General features: G+C 41.3%; 1 protein-coding gene across 1 annotated transcript; it reads left to right on the forward strand.

The window, feature by feature from the left end:
- Positions 1–1,811: 1,811 nt before the first annotated feature.
- Positions 1,812–15,741, forward strand: LOC134651475 (uncharacterized). The gene is made up of 9 exons (XM_063506586.1): positions 1,812–2,113; positions 4,297–5,237; positions 5,318–6,993; positions 7,137–7,398; positions 7,725–7,841; positions 8,904–9,013; positions 11,147–11,279; positions 12,330–12,568; positions 15,659–15,741. The coding sequence occupies exons 1-9, from the start codon at positions 1,993–1,995 to the stop codon at positions 15,732–15,734; spliced, it is 3,675 nt and encodes a 1,224-aa protein (XP_063362656.1). The 5' UTR covers positions 1,812–1,992; the 3' UTR covers positions 15,735–15,741.
- Positions 15,742–17,545: the final 1,804 nt, after the last annotated feature.

Raw genomic sequence — 17,545 nt, forward strand, 5'->3', positions numbered from 1 at the left:
TTTCTAACTGCCTTTGAAAAAAGGACGTTCTCAGTTTGACCCGTATGTACGTATGTAGGTATGTGTAGATGTTTGTTCGTGATTATCTCGCGTTTGGCTGAACCGATTTTGATGCGGTTTTCAGAAAAGTGTTTGTTACATTCCGGAGAAGGTTTTAGTGTACAGTACATGGATGGTTTGAAAAACCAATTGGACCCGATAGGTGGCCATGCTATCGGTATACCTACTAACAAATTTATGTAGCTGAAACCGATTTAGACAAAATAGTGGTAGTGGGACTGGGAGTCGGACTCGGACTGGGACTGGGACTGGGAATGGGAGTGGGAGTGGGAGCAATATACATACAAATCGTTTAGCACCAAAACGTCATATTATGTTGTGTCGCGATTATCATCGAGTTAGGCCATCACCAACATTAGTAGGTACTAGCCCAAAACTAAATGGAGAGCCTAATAAACTAGTATTTTAGCCCAAAACCTAAAATAAATGAAGTACCTACCTATCACTAAAAAGTAAAAAATAAAATAAAATAAATAAAAAATAATTAAAAAATTAAAATTAATCAAAAATAAAACCAAAATAAAATAACTTAATATAATATCTTTTTTAAAAAATGGGAACCGCCTTCAAAAACCAACCCACTGAAAAGTACAAAATATTTTTTATATGGCACACCTTTACGTGTCCAGTCCCTATCCCGTCGTAAAGCAAATTTTTGCCAAAAAGTAATTAATACCTAATAATAAGAAAATTAATAATCATCCGGGTAATTACTTAGTTTTTGAAGGCGGTGCCAAACCAACAAAAACAGTCTTTACTACCAATATTAAATAAAATACGTGTACGTAGTACCTACAAGAACTAAATTAATGAGTAAACTAAGTATGTCTTCAAACATTTTGGTTTGGCACCGACTTCAAAAACTAAGTAATTACCCGGATGATTATTAATTTTCTTATTATTAGGTGTTCATTACTTTTTGGAAAAACATTGTTTACGACGGGATAGGGACTGGACACATAAAGGGGTGCCATATAAAAATTATTTTGTACTTTTCAGTGGGTTGGTTTTTTGAATATTATATTAAGTTATTATATTTTGGTTTTATTTTTGATTAGTTTTAATTTTTTAATTATTTTTTTACTGACAAGATTTGGTTGACCATCTATAGTATGGAGACGGCCGCTATATGACGGCACCGCTATTCTAGGAAAACCGATCTTAACAAAGAGAAAATACAAACGATGTGTAAAAGCCAGAGGGCCTACCGTGAGCCACGTTTGACGTGTTGCCTCCCTGTCACACTTACGTACGAATTCACAAGTGCGACAGAGAGGCAACACGTCGAACGTGGTTCGCGGTAGGCCCTCAGGATCTCTGCCAGTGCCAGCTAACCTTTACACCACAAAATAAAATTTAAATTTCGTAATCGGTACAAAACCGCGTGAAACGAGAGGTCCATATCATGTCGGTCACATTTGCTCAACAAAAACGCTTCCAAGATGTTGGCTGACATATCGCAAATGTGTGTAGAGGCCTTAACTCACCATTTGATCTCACTTTTGTGTCGAGAAATGGCACGGATGTGTAGAGATCCCTTGTGGATCGGTATGTACGTATACATCTTCCTTTAAAAAGTCGTAACCCGAGTCTTACCCGACCAATCATTTTAGTTGCATTGCATTGCGTATGTTCTGTCCCTCACGGACGGACCCACGCGTATAGCTAGCTCATCTATAGGGTCCTACTATCTATGCACTGAACTAATCGAAAACGTCAACGTCAATAGACGTCAAGCAAGATCGTCTAATCATTTTCGCTAGCGATTATGGAGCGAAATGGTTTTGTGTTTCGTAATAAACACGTTATGTTTACAACTGGTATTAAAACGGAAAACAGAATTAACGATAAAGACGTTTTAATTGAAACAGATGGCACGTTTATATTAGTCGGTTGGTATAAATAACACAGTTGTTTTGATTTTCCTTTACAATGGATCATGAGGATAAGAGTTCAGATTTCACGAGAGTTGTTGACTCTGTAATGAGTTTATTCGGTGAAGTGATGACCAGAGATGCAGTCTGCGCAATTGTGGAGCACTGTGGAGGGGACTGTAAGTATTTATAGTTATTGATGTTTCCCAGTAGACCTAGGTATTACTAATTTCCCCCGCGTAATTTCGTATGACGCATGCGCAGTAAACAAACAAAACGCGCAAAACATCAAAATAAAGATATGCAAAGGTGTACGTGTAGTTTTCTTAAGTTTTCGCGCTTTCTTGTACAGTAAAAAACATGTATGTGTCTTTATGTCATGGTTATTATTTGTATAAATTATTTTTTACTAGTACAAAACAATATGTAGTTATCAAGGATATAAAATCTATAATGGGGGGTTGGGGGGTATTTTAGATGTCCTTGATACCTGGATGCATAAGTGTATTTACTTTGTGTCAGTATACAATGTTATCTATATCACAATAGCCGCTACCTATCAGTAATGTTCTTAAATACCAGTATACCTACGTGTGAATAAAGTCAAAACAAGCTGTTCTGCACAGGTAATATTTATTTTATTATACATTGCAAACTTAAATTTTGCTTATAAATATTACTTATTTTATGTTGAACTTCATTATTGTTTTTTAATTTCAAATGTAATTACTGTAGTACTTAATGTGTCTATGAAATCACAAAGTTTCTAGAAACTATTATGCTAATTACTACTTAATCTTCTTCTTCCTCGCGTTATCCCGGCATTTTTGCCACGGCTCATGGGAGCTTGGGGTCCGCTTGACATATTAATTACTACTTAATATTTTGTAAAAAAAAATCTATAATTGACCGTAGTTATGCAGAAAACGACCAACTAATTTTTTTTATCAATGCAGAAAGCGACCAAAGCCACTGAGTTAGGGTGTAAGTCACTTTGACAAAAATCAAAAGTTGGTTGCTTTCTACAGAACTACGGTCAATTATCCCCTGAGCTGTTGGTTTTTATTTTGTGTTTATTCCTGAGAGAAATTCTTAAATGTTTTGTATTCTAATCTATCAAATGTGTTTTATGATATTTAATTTTATTTATAGTAAAGGAGTAATTAACATAAAATTAAACTGTTTAATTAAAAACTTTTCAGGCCACAGGTTAGTTGATTTGGATTATCTCCAAAAATATTCTGTACTCAATGAAACTCTTACTATTCTTTTTACACATTTATACTGAATAAGTTTTGTTATGATGAATATGCCAGCCAAGTAATCGAAATAAACAAATAAAATAGTTAACTAAATAAATATTACGGGACATACATAAATTGACTAAGCTCCACAGTAAGCTCAAGAAGGCTTATGTTGTGGGCAAGAATATATACAATGTACTAATAACGACTTAAATACATAGAAGACACCGGTGGGCCATGACTCGGGAACGAATATCTGTGCTCATCACACAAATAAATGCCTTTACAGCAGCGGTTCCTAACCTGGGGGTAATTACCCCCGTGGGGGCAAACCTGGTATTTTACGGGGGTAATAAGCTAACCTAATATAACAATACAACAAACGTACACGTTTTATTTTTTATTACCATTGGGAGGAGGGGTAAAATCAGGTTCCCTAGTTAGTCATAGGGGTGACCGGACTGAAAAGGTTAGGAACCACTGCTTTACAGGAATTCGGCCCAGGGATCGGCTTTGTAGACAGGGTCATTACCATACCCCGCAACGGAGCTAGCAAAACCGTACCATAATGACAGTTTTGTGTCAGGGTTGGTGATTATGATGATGAACCATTTTGCTTTAACTTTATTGTATGTAAGATTAATAAAATTGATCGAGAACCTTGTTGACCCTCTTCCGATATGACCCGGTTTAATTTACTGTCAAATAATACGTATAAATTAACAGGTCAGTGTCAATATTAGCACCTGTAAGTCACCTGTAAGCCCGCAAGAGTGGAACACAAATAAAACAATTAAAAAAAACAATTAGATGCGTTTTAATGTATCTGTTATTTTGTTTACAAAATCACGTTTTTTTCGCATTTCTTTCAAATATTAACATGGAATTTTCATTGCATATTGGTGTGTTTGAAAACAAAGAAAAAGTATTTTTTGTACTTTAGTTTATGCATAGTAGTGATAACCCTGACGTAGCTCGGTTGCGAGGTATGGTCATTACAGATAAGGCCAGACCGGTTGTACCCTTTGTAATTATTGCAAACAACATGTTGCAGTCAGCCTATTTCTAAAGCTCTGCCTTTGTCAATCTTATTTAATTAATATAATTTTGGCTTCCAGTGACTGAAGCAATTGATATTATTGTCAACATGTCAGATGATTCTTCTGTCAGTGAATTATCAAATAATGCTCCAACACCCGCTCAAACCATTGCATCTTCACACAATGTTGCGGGAAATCTAACTGTCTCACCAAAACCACAGAATACTGGAACTGTGGAACTCATAATTAAAGAGACAGAAAGTCTATTTGTAACAAGAGACCCAGAAAACGCCAATATGCTGGTATTACAACCTGGATTATCATATTCTGGAGCGTCACAATCCAAAGGAGCTTACCCCAAACAGCTTCCTAAACAAGGACACATCAACTCGCAAATAAGTATATGGACGCCACAAACTAAACAAATTGTTGAATACCACAATAAAGGGAGTAGAACTTTGATTTTAATGAGAGGTCTACCTGGGAGCGGCAAGTCTTCCTTAGCACGGCAACTAGTTGAAACGATGTGCCCAGGCATGAATTATAAATCATTCATATTTAGCACCGACGACTTTTTCATGCATAGGGGAAGATATGAATTTCAGAAGTACATGCTTCCCGAGGCACACTTATGGAATCAAAATAAGGTACAAGAAGCAATTGGACGCGGTTTAAGCCCTATTTTCGTCGATAATACTAACGTGGAGATACGGCACATGGAGCCATATGTTAGGGCAGGACTCCGGGGAGGTTACATAATAGAGGTTTTAGAACCTAATACTCCTTGGGCCAAAAAAGTAGGCCACCTGGCCCGAAAAAATTCACATGATGTCAACATTTCGACTTTAAAACGACTGCTGGATTCCTTTCAACATTGCCCGAGCGGTGCTTTTATAATACAAATTTTTGGGTTATCATATCCTGGAGATAAAGTCCCTCCAGTAATGAGGAATATTCCACCTATTTTTGAACAAGACCAACATGATGCTCCATCTCCACATCAAACACGTCAAAACCAGGTAAAGTACAAGATGAATTTATTTTTTTGTATGTATTTTGCAAGCCGAACATGCAAAGTAAATTCTTTGTAATTTTAAAGGTTGAATCGGCGGGAAGTCAGTCACGCCAGGCATTTGAAGTGAGGCAAAATCTTCCATATGTTTTGAAGACTCATGCGATACAGCAGGAACGTCCTACTACAAGCCACAGCCGAGCTGACGATGCTTCAAATAATGCACACTTGAGTCTAGCGTCAAATCAGACACATGCCGCTCCTACTCAGGCAAACTTCTTATCACCTACGCAACAATGTTCACATAAAGAACGTATTATAGAAACGATGATACAAGAAATATCTGGCGATATTTCCTCTGTAACTACCAATGACGCTGAAACAGTTCATGTCAATGATCCAATCCATAAAGTTGAGTTTGTAAAACTTGAAGATGTGCGAAAGCAGTTAGAGCAAATTGAAAAACTTGAAGAAGAATGGGAAAATGGAGATGCGTGGAATGATGATTTAAAATCAACAGCAAATTCTCTCTCTGTAAATGCTCCAGAGTTTGTTCCTAAACAACCTAGAAATGCTAAACTTAATTCTACAGAAACAGATAGATTTTTGCCATCCAGTCCCCATTATAACGATTGGTCAAAGATTTCAATGTTCATGCCATCATGGACTGAATGTCAACCTACTAGTTTACTGGACACACCAAATGTTGAAGTAAAGACGGCAACAAGTGGCACTAGTGTAGAATTTGGAGACACTGACGTCAATAATACAACCTTTAAAATTCTTATCGCTACACCTAGAGATATTAACTTTTACTACACGGGATTAAATGAAGAAAAGATTCCTAATAAACGAATGTTGGACAAAAGCAGTATGACGAATGATCACGATCACATCGCGATTGAAACTGTTAGGTGCAAAAATGAAGAGAAACACTTTATTGCTTTTAGAAAACTGTTCAAGAATATATCCAAAGTGGAATTGAGAGATATATTTGACAAATGTGTAGGCGATGTAAACTGGGCTGTTGACATTGTTCTAGACGGCATGGCTAATAATCAATTGCACACTAGCACTGGAGACATTTCGGATACAGAAGATTTTGACGACGAACAGTGCGACTGTCTAGCAGCATACAATATAATACCGAACGTTAATACACAGCCGAAATCAACTATACCCATTCCAGATCTAAGCCCAACTGAACTCGCACCAGGAATATCAGGACCTAGTACACCTAAATTGAAAAAAGAGAAGAATCTTTCGGAATCCTCTATACAGCTAAAACGTCAAATAGAGCAAAACGTAGTTATATCTGACAGTCATTACTCTGACCATTGCCTTAAAATAAGAAAAATGCGCCGCGGTGAAGTGGACGATGGTCAAGGAGGTGCACTTCAACAAGAAACAGAAGATAGAGAAAGATACAGTCCTATAGCTTCCACAAGTTCCACATCAACTGCTGCCGAAACTGTAGCGGAGTCTTATTTGAGTACTGATGATGATGATTCTCAAACCGCTTGCAGTGATGACGGCGAAAGAGTTATCAACGTTGATTTGGGAGCAGTGTTTATTTCAGAGCTTGACCACATGTTTGGCCGGAACGATATGCTATACCCAGATAACATACTGACAAGAGTGAACATGCCAGTTTCCTTGCTAAATGAAATTAACGCTCTTTGGATTGAGTCGTTTATGTATCAATTAGATGAGCAGTCGCGGCAGTCGGAAATAATGCTACGCCAAGATGAAGAATTTGCGAGGTGAGATATACGAACAGCTTATGAATTAACATACTTGCCCATTTGGAATACTTCTGAATATATACGATTTGGGTAAGTGTGCTTCGACGTATGCTACCCAGTTAATTATTTCAATTTTAGGTAAGATTTTCCTTATATTCCAGGCAGTTGGCTTTAAAAGAAGAACAATTGGCCAAAGCGGGACAAGAACCTGCCGTTCCAGACTTAAAAGACATTATGGACATGGAACTAGCGCTGTCCATTTATAAGAAGGAGATAATGGCAGAATGGCGCAATAATGTGCCAAATGATTTGGCGGCTAGAATGACGAGAGAGAAACTGTACAATTTGTTCCCTGACGTGAATCCAGAAATTCTCTCCGAACTTCTTATGGCTCATGAAAATAATTTCCAAGCTACTGTTGAGGTAAGAAGGATGTTATGTAATTTTATTACCACGGCTCGATTTATAAAATGGGTAGGTACAGTCGCCATCAGATATATTAGAGCGGGCAAGGTGCTCAAAAATATCTGAACAAGCACTTTAACGCCTTGACAATAGAGACGTGTTCAGATATTTGTGAGCGCCTTGGACGCTCCGATTTATGTTATGGCGACTGTACTAGATATTTGTTGATATTTAGAACAGGCTCTTGTAAGACATCTCGATATCGCATTTAATTCTGTAATAATCGTGACATTTGAGACGTAATGATGAACGAAAACATAAACTTTTTTCTTTACAATTTCCAGGTATTATTATCATCAACTGGCAATGCCAAAATACTGGAAGAAGAAAATGGTGTAGCAAAATTTATAACTACAAAAGAACTAGAACGCCATGAAAAATTGATTGAAGAACAAAAAAAGGTTAGCAAATGTTTTTTATATCCTACTTAATTGGTTTTGATAGGGGTAGTCCCGGTCAGCAAAATACGCCGGCAGTAATACTTATTTTTAGTCACGTACCTAAACATGTATTACTAGTTCCTGCCCGTGACTCCGTTTATGTTTAATTAGTTATAGTAGTAGTAGCTCTTAAAGCTATAGAGCTTTTGGAGTTTGTCCAATGCGAATACTGTACTATAAAATAGACAGGGTAATTCGCCAGTAACTGACCACCTGTTAGTAATCCTAAAATAAAATGATTCTACCTAGAATAAGAATAGTATTTTTGATTCTATTCACCTATAAACAGAATTTATTTTAGTATACGGTGGCTAATTATTGAAGGATGCTTATACTAAAATGAATTCTGTTTATAGGCGAATAGAATCATTTTTAGTTTAGGGTGGCCAGTTATTGGCCGGTAGCCAGTTACTGGCGAACTACCCTATAACCAAACAAGGCAAGATTCTGATGAATTCAGACCCCGGACTTTTGTCGCAATGACGTCACAATAGGGTAGTCTGGGGAGTTAATGGAGCGGTGTTAATTAATACGCCTTTGTTAATTAAATTAAAAAATCAGGCATCCACGGTATAAATTACCTATAAGTTAATTGTCAATTGATTGTTGATACATCGATATCGACGTTGTTCTTTCGTTAACTGACTCTCCGTAACAGATCAAGAGTTTTTTTAAATGACTCGCGGTTAGAAGCTTTCCTTTTTGAAGTGGATATGTTCTGATAGAAGACGTAGGTCTTCTATCAGAACATATCCACTTCAAAAAGGAAAGCTTCTATCCACCTCGATGGGATGTTATTGGTGCATATTTGAAAAGTTTGTTATCAAAGCAGGATTTATAAAGGTTGCTTGGATTTATTTGTATTGACTTATATGTAATTTATATCGTGAATGCCTGATTATTAAATTTTAATGAACACAGCCGTATTAATTAACACCGTTCCATTTACTCCCCAAACTACCCTATTGTGACGTCATTGCGACAAAAGTCCGCGGTCTGTGATGATTGCTCAATGAATTCCAGGCGCTATCGGAAGTGGAGTGGCCCTTGCTACCCAAAGATGACAAGGTTGACATGAGCATGGTGCAGGAGTACCGAGCCAAAGCCAGCGAACATTTGGAGCAGCGGAATCTGTAAGTCAATGTAAATAAAAATAAATTAGAATTCAAAATCAGGAAGAAAACAGGGGTAAATGGGCGCTCATGTTCCTCTTTGGTGTAGGTATGTGCTTCAGTGTACACCGATTTATATCGTGCAGTAATCAATCATTTTTAGGGTTCCGTACCCAAAGGGTAAAAACGGGACCCTGTTACTAAGACTCCGCTGTCCGTCCGTCCGTCTGTGACCAGGCTGTATCTCACGAACCGTGATAGCTAGACAGTTGAAATTTTCACAGATGATGTATTTCTATTGCCGCTATAACAACAAATACTAAAAATAGAATAAAATAAAGATTTAAGTGGGGCTCCCATACAACAAACGCGATTTTTGACCGAAGTTAAGCAACGTCGGGCGGGCTCAGTACTTGGATGGGTGACCGTTTTTTTGCTTGTTTTGCTCTATTTTTTGTTGATGGTGCGGAACCCTCCGTGCGCGAGTCCGACTCGCACTTGGCCGGTTTTTTTGTACTAGTATGGTTTATTATCGTTCTGATTCTGAGTAGTAATAGTGAGTTTTTTTGTCACCTAACGATAATAAACCTTCCCTCCTCCTTGCGTCGTATTCCTCAATGTGACCTCCCTTTTGCATCACTTTCTCTCTTATGGTCTTTCTCCATCTGCTTCTGCGGTGTGGAGAGCCAGGTGAAATGTGGAGTCAAGAGCGGTGCGAATCTGGTCAGACCAGCATTTTGGACTGCGTCCACGTCCAGGCCTTTTCCCATCCACTATGCTTGATAATATACCTTATCTTATGATATTTAAGTTAATTCAATTTCGTATTGTAACTTCGAATAACCGTTTTTAAGAAACGTCGGTGTGTTGAGCGTATGGGTTAAAGGCCAAGCCACACCGAATGCGTGTGCGTGACGTGCACGTACACGTACGCGTCCCGCTGCGTTGTAGAATACGAAAACACATAAGAGAGGACACACCGCTTGCGTGACGTGTGCGTGACGTGCGCGTACGCGTGACTTGCACGCAACGCAGCTCCGACGAGACAAACCGGCTGCGTACTGCGTGCACGCGTCCACGCAGCGGAGCGGCAACGTCGCTTCGTTGCGTGCAGTGATGACGTTGTGTTTAACTGCGATCCCTATGAGAGGGCGAACCGAGCAGGTTCGGACACGCACAGCTCGGTGCTGCATAGGTGCTGTGCGTGTACACGCGCAGCTCGCTTGTATTTATTTACAACTCGGTCGGTGCGCGTGCTGGTTTTTAATATGGATTCAGTGATAAAAGAAAAACTAATTAAAATCTTTCGTCAATACGAATGTATATTTACAACATAGCACAAAGATTACAAAAAAATACGTCTTATATAAATAATTTGGCCTGTGGGAACAAATCGATGTTAGGTATTAACCAGGCATGTTATATGTGTAATAATTGCAATGACGGCATTAGGTGAGCTGCTTCCATTTGCAACGGGAGTCACATGATGTAGGTACTGTCACAGGAGTATTTTATTTTACTGCACGCATGACTGAGCTGCAGCGTGCACCTGCGTGGCGTGCGCTGCGTGACGTGCGCGTCACCCGGTGTGACAGGGGTGCTGCGCACGTCACGCAGCGCACGCCACGCAGTGTGCTGCACACGCAGCCGGTGTGGCTCGGCCTTAAATCCAAACTCAAACCACTTCTAGTTTGTTTACATTACAAATTTATCTGGCATAGTAAATATATAAAGTATTACACCTAACTAAGTACGTTGATAATTACTGATTAGCTTATAATTGGTTGGTCGTGTAGACATTTACATAGGCGGTCTTTGTAACGAAAACAGAAACTTTTGTACTTTCACTATCTAGAGACTTGTGAGGTCAAACCTGATAATACTTTTACTACTTATATAGTTTTAACAAATACAATGCGAATGTAACTCTGTCTGTCAATTACCTCTTCACGCTTAAACCGCTGAACCGATTTAGATTACATTTGGTATGGAGATAATTACACACTCGACGAAATGCATAGGGTAGTTTGTTTCCATCATCATCATTTAACGCCGCGGCCAGAAGCTAGTTAATAATATTTGTTTAATACATAATAGGATAGGTAATTACTTACATATTATGTCTTATTTACTCAATGATAATCTATTGTTAAGGTACCGACTGCGAGCCGAAAGCTACCTGGCGCGCAACATGCCTCAAATCGCCACGTACTACTCCGATGTGTCGGTGTTGCATAAGAAGAAGTTCGACCACGCCAACAGCTTGGCGGCTGCCTCCCTGATGCAGGTATGATAATCTATTGTTAAGGTACCGACTGCGAGCCGAAAGCTACCTGGCGCGCAACATGCCTCAAATCGCCACGTACTACTCCGATGTGTCGGTGTTGCATAAGAAGAAGTTCGACCACGCCAACAGCTTGGCGGCTGCCTCCCTGATGCAGGTATGATAATCTATTGTTAAGGTACCGACTGCGAGCCGAAAGCTACCTGGCGCGCAACATGCCTCAAATCGCCACGTACTACTCCGATGTGTCGGTGTAGCATAAGAAGTTCGACCACGCCAACAGTTTGGCGGCTGCTTCCCTGATGCAAGTATGATAATCTATTGTTAAGGTACCGACTGCGAGCCGAAAGCTACCTGGCGCGCAACATACCTCAAATCGCCACGTACTACTCCGATGTGTCGATGCTGCATAAGAAGAATTTCGATCACGCCAACAGCTTGGCGGCTGCTTCCCTGATGCAGGTATGTTAAGGTACCGCCTGCGAGCTGAAAGCTACCTGGCGCGCAACATGCCTCAAATCGCCACGTACTACGATGTGTCGGTGCTGCATAAGAAGTTCGACCACGCCAACAGCTTGGCGGCTGCTTCCCTAATGCAGGTATGTTAAGGTACCGCCTGCAAGCTGAAAGCTACCTGGCGCGCAACATGCCTCAAATCGCCACGTACTACGATGTGTCGGTGCTGCATAAGAAAAAGTTCGACCACGCCAACAGTTTGGCGGCTGCCTCCCTGATGCAGGTATGTTAAAGTAAGGACGCTAAGCATAAATAATTTCGCACATAGACTCGCCTGTCCCTATCTATCGCACGCGCATAATTATATTGCCGTTAATACCACTGTGCGAGCGGGACGGCGATATAATTATGCGATAGAGATAGGAAATGGTTGGTCAATATACGAAATTCTTCGTGCTTAATAGGTGTATCTTCTGACAAATTTCGACAAGTCGACCAAATCAAAAAATCTATCAGATGATTGGCTATCTCGTCGAAAAACCTACAAACCAATATCGAAAACGTACCAACATAACGTGTTACATTATCGTCTTCCAGGTCCACGCAGCAAAGAACACGGACAAATCCACAATAGACCTCCACTTCATGCGCGTCCTCGAAGCCAAAGAGACGCTGGACCTGTTCCTCGACTCCCACATTCGCAAGTTGCGGGAGTCGCAGGCAAAAGGGCCTCGGTTCCACACGCTGTTCTTTATAACGGGCCGGGGCCTGCACAGTCCGGGGGGGCCGGTCATCAAGCCGGCCACCAAACGGAGGCTTCGTGAGAGGGGCATAGCGTAAGTACTAATTTTCATGTTTGTATATAGGGTTGTTGACACATGTTGAATTATATAATTAAATCTAGTTAATAATCAAGCCGGCCAGGAAACGGAGGCTTCGTGAGAGGGGCATATCGTAAGTACCCATTTTTTAATTTTCTATAGGGTTGTTAGGGTGGTAGGGTCGGAGGGTAGGTCGTCTGGACGCCCTAGGTACCGCTGGAGAGACGAAGTGCAGAAAGACCTTAGCGAACTCGGCGCCGTCGACTGGACAGAAACGGCTTTGGACAGAGTAGCGTGGCGGTCTTTGGTGTCGGAGGCCAAGATCCACTTCGGGTCGTTGCGCCACAGCAGTAAGTAAGTAAGTAAGTATAGGGTTGTTGACACATGTTGAATTTTATAACTAAATCTAGTTAATAGATAGAAACTCCCACATTCGCAAGTTGCGGGAGTCGCAGACGAAAGGGCCTCGGCTCCACACGTTGTTCTTTATAACGGGCCGGGGCCTGCACAGTCCGGGGGGGCCGGTCATCAAGCCGGCCACGAAACGGAGGCTTCGTGAGAGGGGCATAGCGTAAGTACTAATTTTCATGTTTGTATGTTGAATTTTATAACTAAATCTAGTTAATAGATAGAAACTCCCACATTCGCAAGTTGCCGGAGTCGCAGACGAAAGGGCCTCGGCTCCACACGCTGTTCTTTATAACGGGCCGGGGCCTGCACAGTCCGGGGGGGCCGGTCATCAAGCCGGCCACGAAACGGAGGCTTCGTGAGAGGGGCATAGCGTAAGTACTACTTTTCATGTTTGTATGTTGAATTTTATAACTAAATCTAGTTAATATATAGAAACTCCCACATTCGCAAGTTGCGGGAGTCGCAGACGAAAGGGTGTTCTTTATAACGGGCCGGGGCCTGCACAGTCTGGGGGGGCCGGTCATCAAGCCGGCCACCAAACGGAGGCTTCGTGAGAGGGGCATAGCGTAAGTACTAATTTTCATGTTTGTATGTTGAATTTTATAACTAAATCTAGTTAATAGATAGAAACTCCCACATTCGCAAGTTGCGGGAGTCGCAGACGAAAGGGCCTCGGCTCCACACGTTGTTCTTTATAACGGGCCGGGGCCTGCACAGCCCGGGGGGGGGGGGGGGGGCGGTCATCAAGCCGGCCACCAAACGGAGGCTTCGTGAGAGGGGCATAGCGTAAGTACTAATTTTCATGTTTGTATGTTGAATTTTATAACTAAATCTAGTTAATAGATAGAAACTCCCACATTCGCAAGTTGCGGGAGTCGCAGACGAAAGGGCCTCGGTTCCACACGCTGTTCTTTATAACGGGCCGGGGCCTGCACAGTCCGGGGGGGGGGGGGGGCGGTCATCAAGCCGGCCACCAAACGGAGGCTTCGTGAGAGGGGCATAGCGTAAGTACTAATTTTCATGTTTGTATGTTGAATTTTATAACTAAATCTAGTTAATAGATAGAAACTCCCACATTCGCAAGTTGCGGGAGTCGCAGACGAAAGGGCCTCGGCTCCACACGTTGTTCTTTATAACGGGCCGGGGCCTGCACAGTCCGGGGGGGCCGGTCATCAAGCCGGCCACCAAACGGAGGCTTCGTGAGAGGGGCATAGCGTGAGTACTCATTTTCATGTTATAGTCTGTGGCAAAAAGGGAATAGAGTGTATCTGCTTTATTGTCATAGTAAATAAGAGGTAAGTTTTTTTCTTAGACTTATTTTAAATATACGGAGAATTACATATTTCTTTGTCTGTGGTTTTAGTTGATTCAACGTTTACAATTGGTTGTAGTAGTTGTACGAGTATTAACGTAGTTGATTCAACCGTTGATCGCTCGTTAACGAACGGAACATTTCGTGCGACTGCTTAAACTATGTAGTTTAATTTTAACGTAAAATAAAATGAAACTCTAACGCCTAGCAGTAAAGTCGATATTTGAGTGTGTGGGTTGGAACAAATACAAATTCCTCTATTAACTTCTATCTTTCTATATGCCTACCTACTCGTACTTAAAGTTTAAGTTTGTAGATTATTTCGAATATAGACTAATAGACACAATTAAATAGGTAGCGGTAAAAGTTAAAGGCATTCATTCCATTACTTAGTACACTTTACGCCGGGTAGATTCTTTTCCAGACCCTCATATTCGTAAGTTGCAGACTACGGCCATATAAATTTCACATAGCCTCAAAAATTTCGAGATAGGATTATTGTATACTTTGCAACACAGAAATTAGTCAAACCGAGCACGATTGCAACTATTGTTCTTGCTCGCTCGAAATTATTTATGACACCAAGTAATTTTGAATAATTTTACGGTTTAGACTCACTTGTTTTAAGTCACTCGCGCGACATGTTACGGAGAGGCTAGGCCGTAAAATTATTCAATTTTAGTATGTCTCACTATTCTCCTACTCAAAGCGAAGATATCTCGAAATATAAGAAAGCGATTTATCAAGACCTACGTCAGCCAGCCTATTATGGATAGCTTTATCCATCTTTATCCACGTGATAAAATAACTGTCACTGTTTAACACCGTGGGAAAGAAAGTGACGGACACCGTTTTATCACGCTGTCACGTAGACAAGAACGACCATCATATCCGTACTGGAGTATAGCGTTATACGGAAGCGAGACGTGGACATTAACCCAGCGTGATAGGGACAGATTGAACGCTTTTGAAATGTGGACATGGAGAAGAATGGAAGGTATAAGCTGGAAAGAGAGGAAAACAAATACGGAAGTATTGGATTTGGTAGGGGAAAAGAGATCCTTGCTGAAAACGATTGAGAACAGAAGGGGAAGCATGTTGGGGCACCTGATACGGCACGATACTTACATAAAGACTATAATTGAAGAAATAATAGAAAAAAAAGAGAGGCAGAGGAAGGCCGCGACGTGCGTTTTTGGACCAAGCCAAAGAGAAGATCAACGTAGTGACGTATCAGGAGCTCAAAACTGTGGCAGAAAGAACAGAATGGCGATTACTCCACCGACAAGAGCCAGGCTCTTAAAATTGTGATGAGTATGTCTCACAACAGTTTAAATTCCGAATTCGATTACTCCCAGTAATTTCTTTTTTTTAATTTCCAGATATTCTGAACGCAACCCGGGCCTGCTGACATCGCGAGTGTGCGCCGAGGACAAGCTGACCCACGAGTTCCAATAGTACGCGCTGCCTCGCCCGTGCCGGGGCCCCTGAGGGCCTACCGCGAACCACGTTCGACGTGTTGCCTCCCTGTCTCACTTACGTACAAATTTACAAGTGCGACAGAGAGGCAACACGTCGAACGTGGTTCGCGGTAGGCCCTCTGCTGCCTGCACCGCGGTGCGCTGCTGCCCCCCTTCACGTACGTCTACAACCGCGTCACAGTACACTAAGAACAGTAGTGAATCTAAGGCCGCTCGGCAAGTTATTTACCTACTCTTGCCTTAGAGGATATAATCAAACGGAGACGCCTTGTCTGTAATTTTCTATACAAAACAGTCTGCCGATTTTTGCGGGGGAGGGGAACGTGGGTGTCAGATAAACGTCAGTCCATACATTGTGTATGACCGTTGGCCGCCTATTTTCGACAGAGGGGAAAGCCTGTTAATGGCTACTCCGTTTAGTTGTATCCTCCAAGACTCTTGCGTTGGCGCTTAGGGTTGTCACTTTTATTTTTAGTTAAATATTATTTGCGTATCATGAGTAGCACTAGGTTTCTATTTATATAATATAATGAAATGTTCTACCAATTCATAAATGAGGTATAAATTAAGGCCGGTAAGAGCAGGTAAATGCGAGCGTACTCGAATGCGCGCGATCACAGTCGCGGTACGGCCCACACTGCCGCCACCGTATTCCCCCGTATATTATGCGAATGTGTGCGCGGCAGCGCGTGCGTACACGGCGCCCGGCGCGCACGCACACATTCAAGCCGGCAGCGGCACATTTCTATGAAGATTCACTACTGTTCTTGTACTGTGACCGCGTCGTCGGCGAACCGTGCCTGTTCGACAACGGGTTCATGCACATATCCCTCCTCCTACCGGGTTTCGTGCTAAATCACAATCAGACTGTGTTCAGTTATTGTGATGATCCCTTTTGGTGTGCACGACTATTATGCCGATACCGGGCAGCTGGCTCGCTTTATCTTGTACTTGGATAGTTGAACGCAATGGCGACCCGTTTCTTGTTGATTGTGGACCGTGACGGATGACCCTGAATACATACACTTCGTCATCAAAAGACGTTTCAACTCAGTGCCTAGTAGGTCCAATAATAAAATCGCTCGAGGGTTCACATTTCTTGAACACAAAGTTTCGATTTGTAGGTATTTATATTTTTGTAGGTCTGCTATCACTGCATTGTCCAGTTTACAATACAATATCGCATCCATAGATTTATCAAAAGCAAATTAATATAAGACGCAAATCAATAACAAACAGCTCTGATTCGTCGACGATGTATTTTGGTGATAGATTGTCAAGTGCCAAAGGTTTTTTCCTCTTGACAATGTTACCTGACAATACTTGTCAGACTTATCAATCTTATCACATACCTACTAATTGTTCGTGCTACCACTAAATAGCATTTTGGCTAGAGTCAGACCACGCTAAGTTTTCATGACAAGGGCTACGTCAACTACGTCAAGAATGAAGTATATAGGGATATATATGCATGCATTATTACTGCCAAGTTTGTGCAAAGGTAGCGTGGTCAGAATCTATTTTATTACAACTGTTAAATATCTTGTAGGGAATAAGATTTTAAATGTTGAGTATTGATGTGACCCTCGTCCTTAACCTTTTGGACGCCAATGACCGATATATCCGCACCGTAGGTTTAACGCCAAATACCGATTAATCGGTCACAGACCACAGAGCAACATCGACCTACGTGCATATACATAAAGTTTAACTTCAGTTTTGACACTTCAATGATGTGGCGTCTGAGTGACAGCTTTTGTGTTTGACACGACGTGGAAAAGGTTAAGT

This window comes from Cydia amplana, chromosome 10 (assembly GCF_948474715.1).
Source record: "Cydia amplana chromosome 10, ilCydAmpl1.1, whole genome shotgun sequence".
NCBI classification, from domain to species: Eukaryota; Metazoa; Arthropoda; class Insecta; order Lepidoptera; family Tortricidae; genus Cydia; species Cydia amplana.